This window comes from Ovis canadensis, chromosome 5 (assembly GCF_042477335.2).
Source record: "Ovis canadensis isolate MfBH-ARS-UI-01 breed Bighorn chromosome 5, ARS-UI_OviCan_v2, whole genome shotgun sequence".
NCBI classification, from domain to species: Eukaryota; Metazoa; Chordata; class Mammalia; order Artiodactyla; family Bovidae; genus Ovis; species Ovis canadensis.
Window position 1 is genome coordinate 72,342,135 of NC_091249.1, and position 16,661 is coordinate 72,358,795.

The 16,661-nt window shown below is 37.9% G+C and overlaps 1 protein-coding gene and 1 non-coding gene across 2 annotated transcripts; both read left to right on the plus strand.

The window, feature by feature from the left end:
• The first annotated feature begins 512 nt into the window (after positions 1-512).
• TRNAS-GGA (transfer RNA serine (anticodon GGA)) lies at positions 513-584 on the plus strand. The gene has a single exon. It is a non-coding gene; the product is annotated as a tRNA-Ser (tRNA).
• Positions 585-10,881: 10,297 nt separating this feature from the next.
• On the plus strand, positions 10,882-14,478 carry LOC138441620 (sperm-associated acrosin inhibitor-like). The gene is made up of 4 exons (XM_069592730.1): positions 10,882-10,948; positions 11,873-11,910; positions 12,866-12,981; positions 14,430-14,478. The coding sequence occupies exons 1-4, from the start codon at positions 10,882-10,884 to the stop codon at positions 14,476-14,478; spliced, it is 270 nt and encodes an 89-aa protein (XP_069448831.1).
• The last annotated feature ends 2,183 nt before the right edge of the window (positions 14,479-16,661 follow it).

Here is a 16,661-nt window from a genome sequence, read left to right on the forward strand (position 1 = left end):
TGCATCATTTACATTCCCACTAGGGCTGTATGAGGGTTCTATTTCTCCATACTCTCATACAAATTCACAAATATGCTTTAGTTTTTAAAAATTACATTTATCCTAGTATGTTAGCTGCTCAGTCATGTCTGACTCTTTGCAACCCCGTGGACTGGGGTCTGCCAGGTTCCTCTGTCCACGGAATTCTCTAGGCAAGAATACTGGAGTGGGTTGCCATTTCCTTCTCCAGGAGATCTTCCTGACCCAAGGATCAAACCAAGTCCCCCACGTTGCAGGAAGAGTCTTTACCATTTGAGCCACCAGGGAAGCCCTACATTTATCCTAGTGGGTGTAAACTAATATTTCATTGTGGCTTGATTTACATTTCCCTCATGAGTAACTATTAACATTTTTTTCAGGTGCTCATTGGCCATTTGCACAAGTTCTCTGGAGAAAGTCTATTCAAATTCTTTGCCTCTTTAAAAAAATTAGGTTCTTTTTGATTTGGTAGTGTTCTTTATATAATATGGACTTCCCTGGTGGCTCAGAGGTTAAAGTGTCTGCCTGGAATGCAGGAGACCCAGGTTCGATCCCTGGGTTGGGAAGATCCCCTGGAGAAGGAAATGGCAACCTAGGTTAGGTCCTTTGTTGTTGTTCTTTAGTCTCTAAGTTATGTCCAACTCTTTGAGACCCCATGGATTGCAGCATGCCAGGCTTCCCTATCCTTCGCTGTCTGCCAGAGTTTGCTCAAACTCACATGCATTGAGCTGGTGATGCCATCCAACCATCTCAATCCTCTGTTTTCCCCTTCTCCTCTTGCTCTCAGTCTTTCCCATTGTCAAGGTCCTTTCCAGTGAGTCATCTGTTCACATCAGGTGGCCAAAGTATAGCTTCAGCATCAGTCCTTCCAATGATATTCAAGGTTGATTTCCTGAGGACTGACTGGTATTTAATCTTCTGTTGTCCAAGGAACTCTCAAGAGCCTTCTCCAGCACCACAGTTCAAAAGCATCAGTTCTTTGGAGCTCACCCTTCTTTATGGTCCAACTTTCACATCCATACTGGAAAAACCATAGCTTTGACTTTACAGACTTTTGTAGGCAAAGTGATTTCTCTGCTTTTGAATATGCTCTCTAGGTTTGTCATAGCTTTTCTTCCAAGGATCAAGTGTCTTTTAATTTCCTGGCTTTCGTCACCATCTGAAGTGACTTTGGAGCCCAAGAAAATAAAATCTGTAACTGTTTCTACTTTTTCCCCTTCTATTTGCAACAAAGTGATGTCATGATCTTAGTTTTTTAGATATTTAACTTGCAAATATTTTCTTCCATGTTTGGGTTGTCTTTTGTTCTTTATAGTATTCTTTGATGCAATTTTTAAAAAACTTTGGTGAATTTAAATTTGCTTCTTTTGTCTCTGTTGCTGCCTGTGTTTTTCACATTATACGTAAGAAATTGCTTCCTAATCCAAGATTATGAAGATTTATCCTACATTTTCTTCTAAGAGTATCATAGTATTAGTACCTACACTTATATCTCTGATCCATTTTGAGTTAATTTTGTATATGGTGAGAATTATGGGTACAATGTTCTACTTTTGCATGTGAAAATCCAGCTGTCACAGGACAATAAGTTGAAAAGAATACTGCTTTGCATTTTAATTTTCTGAGAAAAAAAATTAGTCAGAAATCAGAAAAAAAAAAACCTGTCAAAGAGCAATTGATTAATCAAGACAGTGCAGTACTAGAAAAGAAATAGATAAATGAAACAGAATGGAGAGCCCAGAAATAGCCCTCCATAAATAAAGTTGGCTGGTCTTTGCCAGAGAAGGAAAGGCAATGCAATAGAGCAAAGATAGTTCTCTCAACAAATGGTGCTGGAACAATTGAACATCTACATGCAAAAACATTAATCTAGACATAGACCTTACACCCTTTCAAAAAATGAACTCAAAAAGGATCACAGATCTAAGTATAAAATGCAAAACTGTAAAACTTCTAAAAGATAACATAGGAAAAAACATAAATGACCCTGGGTATGGTAATGGCTTTTTAGATAAAATACCAAAGGCTTGACCCATGAAATAAATAACTGACAAATTGGACTTCATTAAAATTAAAAATTCCATTTTGTGAGAGATAATATTAAGAGAATGAAAACACAAGCCACAGACTTGGAGAAAGATTTGCAAAAGATCCATCTGATAAAGGACTGTTATCTAAGATATACAAAGAACATTTAAATCTCAATGATAAGAAAACAAATAACCCTAAAACAGCCATACTACCCCCAAACAATCTACACAGTTAATGTAATTCCTATCAAATTATCCATGACTTTTTTCACAGAACTAGCACAAAACATCCAAAAATTTATATGGAACCACAAAAGAAAGAGAATTGCTAAAGTAATTCTGAGGAAAAAGACTAAAGATGAAAGCATAACCCTCCCAGACTTCAGACAATAATACAAAGTTAGAGTAATCAAAACAGCATGGTATTGGCACAAACACGGGCATGTAGATTGGTGGAGCAGAGCAGAGAGCCCAGAAGTAAACTCAAACATTTACGGTCTTCCCTGGTGGCTCAGAGGGTAAAGCGTCTGCCCACAGTACAGGAGACCTGAGTTTGATCCCTGGGTCAGGAAGATCCCCTGCAGAAGGAAATGGCAACCCACTCTAGTACTCTTGCCTGGAAAATCCCATGGACAGAGAAGCCTGGTAGGCTACAGTTCATGGGGTCCCAAACAGTTGGGCATGACTGAACGACTTCACTTTCTTTCACTTTATGACAAAAGAGCCAAGAATAGACAATGGAAAGAAGACAGTCTCTTCCCCAAGTGGTGCTAGGAAAGCAGGATGGCCATATATCAATCCATGAATTAGATTTTCCCTCACACCGGATGGAAAAATAAACTCAAAATGCTTTAAAGACTAAAACTAGGACATGCCACTGCAAAACTCCTAGAAAAGAACATAGGCAAAACATTCTATGACATAAATCAGCAAAACCTATATGTGTATGAAATAGGAAGTCAGAGTGAAAGTCGCCCACTCGTGTCCAACTCTTTATGACCCCATGAAATTCTCCAGGCCAGAATACTGGAGTGGGATCTTCTCCAGGGGATCTTCCCAACCCAGGGATCAAACCCAGGTTTCTCACACTGAAGGCAAATTTTTTACCAGCTGAGCCACACAGGAGCCCCAAGAATACTGGAGTGGGTAGCATATCCCTACTCAAGCGGATTTTCCTGACCCAGGAGTCGAACCAGGGTCTCCTGCATTGCAGGTGGATTCTTTACCAACTGAGCTATCAGGGAAGGGGGAAGATATTTGTAAATGATAAGGGCTTATTTTCTAAAATATACAAACAGCTTATATAACTAATATTTAAAAAAGAAAAAGAAAAACCTAATCAAAAGTGGGTAGAAGACTTGAATAGACATTTATCCAAAGAAGACACACAGATGGCTAACAGGCACATGAAAAGATGCTTCACATCACTAATTATTAGAGAAATGCAATTCAAAGCCACTGGTATCATATCATACTGGAAAGAATGGCCATCATCAAAAATTCTGCAATAGTAAAAGTTAGAGTGGGTGTGGAGAAAAGGAAACTTCATACACTGTTGGTAGGTGTGTAAACTGGTTCAGGCTTTATGGAAAAAAGTATGGAGGTTCCTTCTAAAAATACAGCTACCATATGATCCAGGAATCCCACTCCTGGGCATAAATTTGGAAAATATGAAAAGTCTAACCTGAAAAGATACCCACACCCCAGTGTTTACAATAGCCAAAACATGGAAGCAACCTAAGGATCCATCAACAAATAAATGAATATAGAAAATTATACACACACACACACGTGCATATATATACATATATACATACACACACAAAAATATACAAACAGAATAATACTGAACATAAAAAAGAATGAAATACTGCCATTTGCAGCAACATGGATGGACCTGGGGTTATTATACTGAGTTCACTCAGACAGAAATATAAATACTATATGATACTATTTATATGTGAAATAAAATAATAATAATAATTAACTTATTTACAATATAGAAACAGGCTTACAGACATAGAAATCAGACTTATGGTTACCAAAGAGGAAAGGAGTGGGGAGGGATAAACTAGGAGACTGGGGTTGACAGATACACATTACTATATATAAAATAGATAAGCAACAAGCATTTACTCTATAGCACAGAGAGAACTATTTTAGTACCTTGTGATAACCTATAATGGAATACTCTGAAAAAGAAAAATATATATATATATCGGAATCATTTTGCTATACACCTAAAACTAATACAACAGTGGAAATCAATTATACTTCAATAAAAAAGAAAACGAACAATCTGATTGAAAAATGGGCCAAAGACCTTAACACTTCATCAAAGAGGAGATACAGATGGCAAGTAAGCACATGAAAAGATGCTTTACATCATATATGTCATCAGAGAAATTCAAATTTTTTTTTAAAAAAAGAATGAGATACCACTGCACATCTAAGACAATGGCTAAAATCTGGAACGTGGAGAACACTAAATGCTGTCCAGGACGTGGAACATTTGGAAAGGCTCCAAAACTGGTACCACTGTTTTGGAAGACAGCTTGGTAGTTTCTTACAAAACTAAACATACCCATACCATATGATCCAACAATTGTGACCCTTTATATTTACTAAGGCATAGAAAATTCATGACCAGATAAAAACCTTTATTAGTTCAGTCACTTTGTTCATAATCGCTGTCACCTACAAACTGGCACTTGCCATCTGCCTCTATAATGATCAAACTATGAGCTGCTGTAGCTGCTGACCTTCTAACATTCTCTGAAAGGAATTCAGGGTGGAGATCAGGAATGAAGCACTCTGTGCTCTGGGAAAAACTAGCAGAACAGGTCTTCAGATAGTTAGATATTTTCAGGAGGTGATTTTATGAGCCTGATTCTTGCATCTCCTCATACCTAGAAAATTATTAAAATGCTTCATGGTAAGTCTTCTCCTCATGACTAGCAGTAACCTTCATGAGAACAGCAGAAACTTTATGCAAAAAAATGTGCTTGATTGCACGTACTCCCCTTTCACCCAAATCACATATATACTGACTTTCCCTCCTACATCTTTGGAGCAGTTTCTCAGAGCTATCTGAAATGCTGTCTCCTGGTCTATAGTTCTCATTTTTCCTCAAATAAAACTTAACTCATAACTCTCACCCTGTGCATTTTTCTTTTTTCAGTCAACGTTGTCAAAACTTGAAAACAACCCAGATATCTCTCAGTACATGGTAGGATAAATGAACTTTTGTACATCCAAACAAAGGAATACTATTCAACAATAAAAATAAGTAAGCCCTTAAGCCATGCCAACACAGAGGAAATATAAATGCATATTACTAAGTGAAAGAAGCCAATCTGAATAGCCTATATATTGTAGGATTCTAACTACATGGCCTTCCAGAAAAGGCAAAACTACTTAGGAAATAAAAAGATCAGTGGTTGCCAGAGTCTGAGTGGGAGCAAAGGCAGAGACATGAATAGACAGAATACAGGGATTTTTAGGGTGGTGAAATTACTCTGTATGATACTACAATGGTGGATCAGTTCAGTTCAGTTCAGTCGCTCAGTTGTGTCTGACTCTTTGCAACCCCATGGACTACAGCATGCCAGGCCTCCCTGTCCATCACCAACTCCCGCAGTTCACTGAAACTCATGTCCATTGAGTTGGTGATGCCATCCAATCATCTCATCCTTCATCGTCCCCTTCTCCTACTGCCATCAATCTTTCCCAGCATCAGGGTCTTTTCAAATGAGTCAGCTCTTCATATCAGGTGGCCAAAGTTTTGGAGTTTCAGCCTCAACATCAGTTCTTTTAATGAACACCCAGGACTGATCTCCTTTAGGATGTATTGGTTGGATCTCAAGAAGACTCTCAAGAGTCTTCTCCAGCACCATAGTTCAAAAGCATCGATTCTTCAGCACTCAGCTTTCTTTATAGTCCAACTCTCACATCCATACATGACTATTGGAAAAACCATAGCCTTGACTAGATGGTGGATATATTTCATTAAATTTTTGTACATACTCATAGAATGTACAACACCAAGAGTGAGCCCTAAAGTAAACTATGAACTTTGGGTGAGTCAATGTAAGTTTGTCCTTGATTAAGAAAGAAAATATAACATCTGGTGAATGATGTTAGTAAGTGGGAAGCTTTGTATGTATGGAGCAGGGAGTATATGGAAAATCTCTATACCTTCCCCTCAATTTTAAGGTAAACCTATAATTGCTGTAAAAAAACAAAGTTTTGAAAATCAATGCAATACGCATGTATGAACTTATTTTAAGTCATTATTCTGTACTATTTTTCCATGTTTGCTCTTATGTTTTTACCACAGTTTTCTTTTTTGTTTTTTGCCTACTCACTACAACTTTAGAGTGGGCATTAAATCTGCATATGTGGATCCCCAACCTTTTTCAAGATGTTTTTGGCTACACAAGGTCCCTTGAATGCCAACGTGAATTTTAGTATCAGATTGTCAACTTCAACAAAAAGGGCAGTGGGAACTCATGTTTCCAATGAATTTTAAGGTTCTTTCTTCCTCGTGAAGAAATCTGGAGATGACACAGGGAGATTAAGAAAGTGAGAATTTATTTAAACAAGAACACACTCTCAGAGGGAGAGCAGGCAGGCAGGTGAGATGCTGCTGCCCTGGGTTTCTTTAACAAGCCAGTTATGAGAGGCATACAAATGAACAGGTGGAACATTAACTTGGGGAGGAGGAGTTTGAGAGTCTTGGTCCCTGACTTTCATCCCAGCTCCATTTTCCCTCAGGGAAGAGGGTTTTTGTCCTTTTATAGCTTAGATCAGAAGTGTCATAGTGTCGGTGCATGGGGAGTCCTTCTTTTCTGTAAGGCTAATTTTATTGAAATGAGAGCAAAATGAGCAACAGGTTACATTCTAAAGCAGGAGATTCCTACCTTTCTTAGTCAGCTTTCAGGACACTCCACCTAAAATGTGTGGCTTTCTCTCAATGTGAAGGTTCCTTCTTTTCTTTGTCTGCCCATGAACCCCTTTTGTTTACAAGATGCAAAATATCCTGCTATGTGGTCCCTGCCCACATTTCTCTGGTCATACCTACCTACCTGCCTGCTGTAACACCCTGAACACTTCTGCAGTGAATATACAGATTGCTTTAGCCGTTACTGCTCTCTGAACAATGGTGAGTTTTCCAAACTATGAACATGGGCTGTGTTTACATTACTTTAGGTCTTCTGTAATTTCTTTCTTTCTTTTTTATTTTATGAAATTTCTATTTTTACTTTATTTTACTTTACAATACTGTATTGGTTTCGCCATACATTGACATGAATCCACCATGGGTGTACATGAGTTCCCAAACATGAACCCCTCTCCCACCTCCCACCCCATATCATCTCTGGATCATCCCCGTGCACCAGCCCCAAGCATCCTGTATCCTGCATCGAACACAGACTGGCGATTTGTTTCTTACATGATAGTATACATGTTTCAATGCCATTCTCCCAAATCATCCCACCCTCTCCCTCTCCCTCTCCCTCAGAGTCCAAAAGTCCGCTCTACACATCTGTGTCTCTTTTGCTGTCTTGCATACAGGGTCATCATTACCATCTTTCTAAATTTCATATATATGTGTTAGTATACTGTACTGGTGTTTTTCTTTCTGGCTTACTTCACTCTGTATAATCAGCTCCAGTTTCATCCATCTCATTAGAACTGATTCAAATGTATTCTTTTTAATGGCTGAGTAATACTCCATTGTGTATATGTACCACAGCTTTCTTATCCATTCATCTGCTGATAGACATCTAGGTTGTTTCCATGTCCTGGCTGTGCTGGGAAAACTGGTCAACCACTTGTAAAAAAAATGAAACTAGATCACTTTCTAACACCACACACAAAAATAAACTCAAAATGGATTAAAGATCTAAACATAAGACCAGAAACTATAAAACTCCTAGAGGAGAACATAGGCAAAACACTCTCCAACATAAATCACAGCAGGATCCTCTATGATCCACCTCCCAGAATACTGGAAATAAAAGCAAAAATAAACAAATGAGATCTAATTAAAATTAAAAGCTTCTGCACAACAAAGGAAACTATAAGCAAGGTGAAAAGATAGCCTTCTGAATGGGAGAAAATAATAGCAAACGAAGCAACTTCTGTAATTTCTTTCAGCAATATTTTTGGATACATTGGACAGGTCTTTCATTTCCTTGTTTTTTCCTTGTGAAACAATACTAAATAATTTAGCCATCTAACATTACCTTCACTGATTAATTTAAAAACACTTGAAGCCTGCTGAGATTCCTAGGCAGTCTCTCCTGTTCTTAATCTTTGCCAACAAATATGCATTAAATGGGTATAAAGAACTACCCCACAGTTTACCTCTAGGCTTCAGTTTAGTATTCTCTAAAATGTCCTGTTCTGGAAGCACAGGTCTGCCACAGGCTTCCCTGATAGTATCTTTGTGCAGAATTCAAAGAGGAAGTATAAGCACAATATCCATTTCACTATAGTAAAGGAACACTTTCTGTACATGTCAAATGTGGGCTCTTCAAACTGAAAAATAAAATATTCCCTGCCATATCAGTAAGCAAAGGAAGGCACAGTCATTGGTGATTACAGCCACCACTTATGGAGAGCTGGTGAGCCCTGAGGAAACTCAGGAAGGAAACGAAGAATATCAGCCATCTAGCAGCTATCAGACCACAGCCACTCCCATGGGTGAGTCCTGAAGAACTCTGTGTAAGCGCAGGATACGGGCCCCAGACTGCTGGCATGTATACCAAAGGAATGATTTCAGTAAGCCCAGACTCCGCATCTTCCCATACATAGGAAAGTTTTAAATTCCTTACACTGAGATATCTAAATTTCTTTTATTAACAGTATACTTTTGTTCCTTTTAACTTCCCTTGGTTGCAAAACTCATATATCCTAGCTCCCCCTGCACCTCCTTGGAGCTGTTTTCTCATTGCTACTTGAGATGCTGCCTCCTGGGCTTGAAGTCCTCAGTACGTCCACCAAGTAAAACATAACCCTCAACTTTTACATTGCGCATAATTTTTAATTCAACAAATTGAATTGGTATAAAAATTACTGTCTCAAAATTTCTTTTTAAAAACCCTAGATTTCTTCACTGAAAAAAGTAGCAGGAAGAATTCAGGTGATGATATCCACCCAATACAAAACAAGTGCAGAGGGTTTAAATGTTTTATCCTCATTTATCACAAATATATAAGATGAATACTATAATTCTCATATTTACAATAAGAAAACTGTAGATTATGCAGTTTGAATATTGAGTCCAGGTGACTCACTGATAGATGGGGTTTGTACTTGGATCCTTCTCCTGCCAATGCTCTTTCCACTAAGTCAGACTATAGGAGCTAATAAGAAAACATAACAATGAAAAATTCTCTGCATTAAAAAAAAAAACAACAACAAAGCCTCCAATATCACAAAAATATCCCCAAACATCTCTGATGTAAAATCAAATTTTACCATATAATTTAAAGCATTGTTTCATTTAGTCTCAACTTCACTTCTGCTCCAAAAAGTAAGTTCTAGACATCTAATGCACAGTGTAGTGATTATAGTCAACAGTACTCTGTTATAAACTTCATTGCTCTTACTACAAAGAAAAAAATAGAATTAATTACCATGACAAAGGTATTATGTAAGACTACAGGGAGGCCTGGCGTGCTGTAATTCATGGGGTCGCGAAGAGTCAGAAACGACTGAGCGACTGAACTGAACTGAACTGACACTGGTAATCATAATAAAATAAACAATCAAATCAACACACTGTACATCCTAAATTTATGCCATGTTTTATGGCAGTTATCTCAATTTAAAATACTGTTCCACTATCAAGGTATACTCTTCTAGTAATTGATTCACAATTCTGATTGCAAGATGGTGAATGCATTCTTTTTACCATTTCCCAGGTAATTGTAATATGCCAACAGTTTTGAAAACGTTTGAGAGCTTATGCCCTTAATTATCTAATTACCATTCCCAGACTCTTCTTTCCTGCTTGATTCTCTTTACTTTGTTCAACTCATGCTTGGAAAGCTTTTGCCTCTCTTCTCTATCTTAGGATCTCTAACCCATATTTCCGGGTACATGAGATCAAGTTGTCCCCAAGCCTCCTACTGAGGGAAGATTAATGGAGGGTTACTTGTGAGGCATCTCTCCTGACCTACTTTACAGCTTCCAGTGAGGACACAGAATAGCTCTGTGTCTTATCTGTCCTGGGCCATCAATCTTACCCCATCAAACTCTTCACCAGTGGAACAATAAAAGAGACTGAGCTGGAAGGAGATGGCTGAGGAGGCAGGTGAGCAAGACAGCCACAGCCTCCAGAGCCGCTGACATCACTCCCCGTTATCTCGCTGCCAGGTAGGTCAGGCGGGGAATCTAGGAAGGTGTGGGTATCCTGGCATGTACCACTCCCAGGAGGACTGCTCCAGGCTAGTCTTTCCAGAAATCACTGTTTCTATTTCCTGAGGAAAATAAGTGAGACCCAAATGTGCATTGGTACTACAGGCAACCAGGCTGGCTGATAGAAAAGCTGAGAGAGTAATCAGTTCTTTCCATTTTGTCAACAGTGTTATTTTCCTGGGCTCTCTTAAACGTCTCTGGGTAAGCCTTTCAACAATGACACTTTATTTTATTGAATTGTAGGTTCGAGAGAAAGTTAAAATGAATAGTTATCTAGGAGGTGGGAGTCATTGCTTTAGAAACAAGAAGCTTTCTAGAACCTGGTTCTGGAGTCTATCTACCTAATGTGTCATGTACCATTGTTGCAAACACTCTTTAAGGTCTCTTCCACAGACTTGATAACATGTCCTTCTTCTCATCATGGATCAAAGCTATTTTCATCATTGGTTTGGCATTTCCACTTTATTCTGGTGAGTAAAATTTTCAATCCTAGATGAAGCAGTTCACACATCATAGAAAATGCAGGAAACAACTACCATCATTTAGGAAGGGAGGTGCTTGATGTCCTGGGTGTGTAATACTTAAACTGGCAAAATGAAATGGGATATGTTACAAATATCTTTTTAAAAATTACATCAGATTGGTTTTTATTTCCCACTTTAGAAAGGTGGGGACAGAGAAGGTGTTTAGAATGAGCAGTAGAATTTAGTCGTTTGTTCATTTAAGACTAAAGATATCTATCTAATTTCCCCTCTTTTGAAGGTCAGATTTCATGGTTGCTAAATGCAGAGTGTGGGGAGTAATGCTGTCCTCTAGACCTAGTATCCCTCGACAATTCAACTTCTTGTTTGCCAGCTCTAAGTGTATGAAGGACAAGGTTTTGTGTAAGGAGAGAACGATCCCTCTGCTGACAACTTATCTTTCTTAAAGCAAAGGCAGCCCATCAATTTCAGAGTAGAGTAGCTTAAAGTTATTAAAGTGATCCATGAACCTCAAGCTGAGTATGAAGGAATTAAATAGTCATTTACTTCTACATATTAAGTGACTTAATAAAAGCACATTACATGGCACTAAGCAAGATGTTGTTTTCTCTGACTAGAACGTCTCACATATAAATATGGGGGGAAAGGGATCTCCACAGAAGGGTTGGTGATTATTAAGCCGTACTTCATTTTTCACAGAGTGAGATGAATTTAGAATTGTTTCCAGACTTTAAGTTATTTTGTGAAATTATTTTGATACTGCCACAAAAGCCTCACTTCATTATGGGAGGGGTTTGGGGTAGACAACTTGCATAGTATTTTGCTCTTAAAAGATGTGAGTATTTCCCAATTAAGACAGTGTTTTTCTCTCTTCATCTTCTTTTTAATTTTCTATTTTTGTGTTGGTTGCAGAAACTGCTTTTGTACCTTCTGGAGAAATTCGCAAAAGGGCAAGTTCATAGCACTTAATTTGGAAATTGAAATTTTTAAAATTATTTTTATATTTTAAATTTTAACAGAAAATTTCACCAGAAAAAGTAAAACATAATAACCCTTCAAAAAGTACATAAAGTGTCATTATTACACTCAGTTCAAAAAACAGAACCTTACCAGACATATTAAACCATTTGTCTTTTTACAAGGTAAAATTATCACATCATTCAAAATTTTACTATTAGGCAGACAGGCATCTGAAAAGGATGTTTAAAGTAAGAATTTTTCCCCTCACAAATAAGAAGCTTAAGAAAAATAACTTTTCACTGAAAGGAATGTAAACTAATCATTTTTACACAGAGTCAAATATTACATAGAGATGAAGAAAATCAATTATACTTCTAAACATCTAAATAAATAAAGGTAACTAAAGATGTTAAAAGAGCATGTCATATAAGAATACACACATTATTGTTTAATTATGTATATTGACTACAAAGTCATCACTCACCAAATTACATATATACATATATAGTTAAACACACATATACAAACAGTCATATATATGAATACATACATATATGGTGACAATCTGAAACTATAAGATTATCTAGTAATGAAACTATTGAGAAAAACAGTAGACTCACAATACTTTCACTTTTATCATTTCTTGTGCTATGAGATAATGAGGAAACTCTCACTCAGGTATGAGAAGAAACACGGGCAGAGTAGCTAAATTATTAAAATGTATCCAGCTATTTGAATGTTTTTAAAACATAACACTGGGGTTGTAAGAACATATCAATATATATTTATGTCTAAACTGGTTGTTGATACTTGATATTTATATTTAATCTCAATATAGAAAACATTTATTCTATTTTGATGCATACAATGTTGTATGAAGAATAAGGAATATTTTATTCAAAAAGTCCACTATGAAAAATTTGATGTTGTCTCTTTGTTTATCAGCCAGAATGTAACGTGTATAAGGATCAATTACACTTTTGCACAAAAGAAAAAGATCCAGTCTGTGCAACGAATGGCCAAACATACTCCAATAAATGCAATTTCTGCAGTAAAAAGCTGTAAGAACACATGACTAAATACTGGTTCTCCCAACATAATGAAGAAACAACCAGAAAATAATAGGAACATCCATATTTCTGATAGCCAAGGCTCAGTATACACGGAAAGTAACTGTTTTTCCTCTGTGAAAGCCACAGAAACATGCCAGTACCTTTCCCTGAAGTCATATTCCTAAAAGTAGTTTTATTTGACCTCGAAGTATATCCCTGCTGGATATTACCCACATGCATAAATCATTACATTAACTGGATTTTATTGCTATGACTTACTACTGGCAGTCTGCTTACCAATACAATGTAATTCTTAACTCCAGAGGCTGAATGATAACCTCATAATGTAGCTCCAAACTACAGGGAGCATAACTGAGCAAGAAACTCTACTGACTTCATCAGTTCTAATGAGGTGGCTGAACCTAGAACCGATTATACACAGTGAAGCGAATCAGAAAGAGAAAGATAAATAACATATTCTAACACATACATATGGAATCTAGAAAAACAGTACTAAAGAATTTATTTACAGGGCAACAATGGAGAAACAGACATAGAAAATAGACTTACGGACATAGGGAGGGGGGAGGAAAGGGTGAGATGTATGGAAAGAGTAATATGGAAACTTACATTATCATATGCAAAATAGATAACCAACAGGAATTTGCTGTATGGCTCAGGAAACTCAAACAGGGGCTCTGTATCAACCAGGAGGGGTGGGGTGGGGAGGGAAATGGGAGGTAGTTTCTAAAGGGAGGGCATATATGTATACCTATGGCTGATTCATGCTGAGGTTTGACAGAAAACAGCAAAATTCTGTAAAGCAATTATCCTTCAATAAAAAATAAATAGATTTAAAAAAAAAGAAAGAAAGAAACTCTACTGACTTCAGAAATTTGAATCCATCACAATTTATGTCAAAAGGAATTCTCACTATGTCAGGAAGAACCATCCAGGGGATGGTCCATTTTGTCCCCTGAACTTCATGACAGGACTCCAAACTTTCTTCAGAGAGCAGGGCAGTCTAGGACACTTCCACCCAGAGTCACTTCCTGCCTCCTTCCCCCGGGGTGGAGTTTTTTGAGGGTTTAGCCAGCCTTCCTACCTCCTGCCTCATTTTCTCTTTCTGGTGTTTCCTCTCACTGAATCTCCAGATGGGCTTCTACTTCTAGAGAACCAAGAAAGCAATCTCTACTCCTCCTCCTGAGGTCTGGGAGGGTTCCCAGGTTGAGTCAGGAGGGAGCATGTAGGAAGAGTCAAGTAGCCTCAGGGGATCAGGAGGACCTGTGCAGGGTAGGCGGGGCGGGCAGTGGGAGGGGCCCCGCTGCTTGTGTAAGGGAGCATAGCCCTCCTAGCTCTCTCACAGTCAAATATCCTCATGGAGAAGCATTTAGTGCAATACTCAAACAATTTTAAATACTTAAAAAAATTTTTTTTCTCTTTTTTTTTCTTTACAGAGAAAACAGAGGAAATTTTGATTTCAGTCATTGGGGTCGTTGTTGCTGACTCTGCCTCAACTGCACATTCCTATGGCTCTTATTACAATCCTATTTTGCCATGGATTCTACAACCAATCAGTCTTCGCAATCAGGGCTTTAAATTCCTAGATGAGCAGACTAACCCTTCAGTAGTACACAAGATGTACTACAGATTGTTGGAAAATTTTTCAACTCTAAGAGCCTACCAGTGAAAGATTTCTATTTTCAATTTTCGATTATACAATGATGGTTAAAAAACCTATCTTAATTGTGTGCTCAATAATAGAAAACCTAGTGCAATTTGTAATCATGAATATTCCAGTCAATAAAATGCTAAATACTATTATCTCTATTAAAATACCCTTTCTTTTTTTGTGGTTGGATTGGATTCAGTCCAGGTCAGTTGCTCAGTCGTGTCCGACTCTTGGTGACCCCATGGACTGCAGCACACCAGGCCTCTCTGTCCATCACCAATTGCCGGAATCCACCCCAAACTCATGTCCATTGAGTCGGTGATGCCATCCAACCATCTCATCCTCTGTTGTCCCCTTCTCCTCCTGCCCTCAATCTTTCCCAGCATCAGGGTCTTTTCCAATGAGTCAGCTCTTCGCATCAGGTGGCCAAAGTATTGGACTTTCAGCTTCAACATTAGTCCTTCCAATGAACACCCAGGACTGATCTCCTTTAGGATGGATTGGTTGGAACTCCTTGCAGTCCAAAGGACTCTCAAGAGTCTTCTCCAGCACCACAGTTCAAAAGCATCAATTCTTTGGCTCTCAGTTTTCTTTGTAGTCCAACTCTCACATCCATACATGACCACTGGAAAAACCATAGCCTTGACTAGATAGATGGACCTTTGTGGACAAAGTAATGTCTCTGCTTTTGAATATGCTATCTAGGTTGGTCATAACTTTCCTTCCAAGGAGTAAGCATCTTTTAATTTCATGGCTGCAATCACCATCTGCAGTGATTTTGGAGCCCAAGAAAATAAAGTCAGCTACTGTTTCCCCATCTATTTGCCATGAAGTGATGGGACTAGATGCCATGATCTTAGTTTTCTGAATGTTGAGCTTTAAGCCAACTTTCTCACTCTCCTCTTTCACTTTCATCAAGAGGCTCTTTAGTTCTTCTTCACTTTCTGCCATAAGGGTGGTGTTATCTGCGTATCTGAGGTTATTGATATTTCTCCCAGTAGTCTTGATTCCAGCTTGTGCTTCATCCAGACACACAAAGACTTCTGGTAACTATAATTATAGAAATAGTCTCAAAGATCAATAAATAATCTATTACTTGAAAGTTTATTAAAAAGTACAGACAACTGCACTTCTCTCTATTGAAAAGCTTCAAAAGCTCTAGAAGAAGAATCTGAGAACTTGAATTCTCACAAATACTCCATGTCAATCTTCTGATCAAAAATGTTAGCCAAGACAGACTTAAATTCTAAGACATAGGACATACCTGTAACTTAATGAATTGCAGAGACTATTCAAAATATTGCATGATTTCTGAAGTTTGGGAGAAAAAAAATTATGTTATTTTCTCTCTCATGAAGCATCAAGAGACAGTTCAGTGATCCTGGCAGGCCAGCCAACTCTGCTTTTACCGATCTAGGATATTCATTTGTAGTCCAAGTCTGATGCTCCTCTATTTCTCTTTACCTCTGAGGCAACAAGAAACTGAATGAAATTTGATTGGTCAAAAACTTATTTAAAGTTTGGTTTTAATGGCAGAAATGCAGACTGCTAGAAAGCAAGTTTCAAGTTGCTACATATGTGATATCAGATCTGCTCTTCCTTTCAGTAAATATTTTCACCTCTAAGAGATAATCTACATGGGAGTTACTTTCACTTACTTTCCTTAGTATTAATTCTTAATGAAAGTATCCATTAAAATGTACAAATATGGAGCCACATTATAAAAATGAATTCAACTACTTTCATGGTTTTTTTTATTATAGAATACATATATAAAAACATTATTCAGTGAATGCTGCTAAATTCATGTATGTATTCTTTTATTTGGACATGGGGTATCTCCATACAGTTGTCCAGCGAAGTGCAGCTACCGCTCCTGACCTTGGAGGTGGGGTGTCTCTTCAGGGCTGCTCTAGTGAAGCACAGGCACTGCTCCCGACCTTGGACATGGGGTATCTCCTCTCAGCCGGTTGCTGCTCCAGCGCCACATGGCCACTACTCCAAGGTCAGAAAAACC

Excerpts from the sequence above, each read along its gene's own strand:
- LOC138441620 (XM_069592730.1), top strand. The coding sequence starts at position 10,882 with ATGTCCTTCTTCTCATCATGGATCAAAGCTATTTTCATCATTGGTTTG. Across the intron at positions 10,949-11,872 it reads GGCATTTCCACTTTATTCTG|AAACTGCTTTTGTACCTTCT; the intron begins GTGAGTAAAATT and ends TGTTGGTTGCAG. Across the intron at positions 12,982-14,429 it reads AATTTCTGCAGTAAAAAGCT|AGAAAACAGAGGAAATTTTG; the intron begins GTAAGAACACAT and ends TTTTCTTTACAG.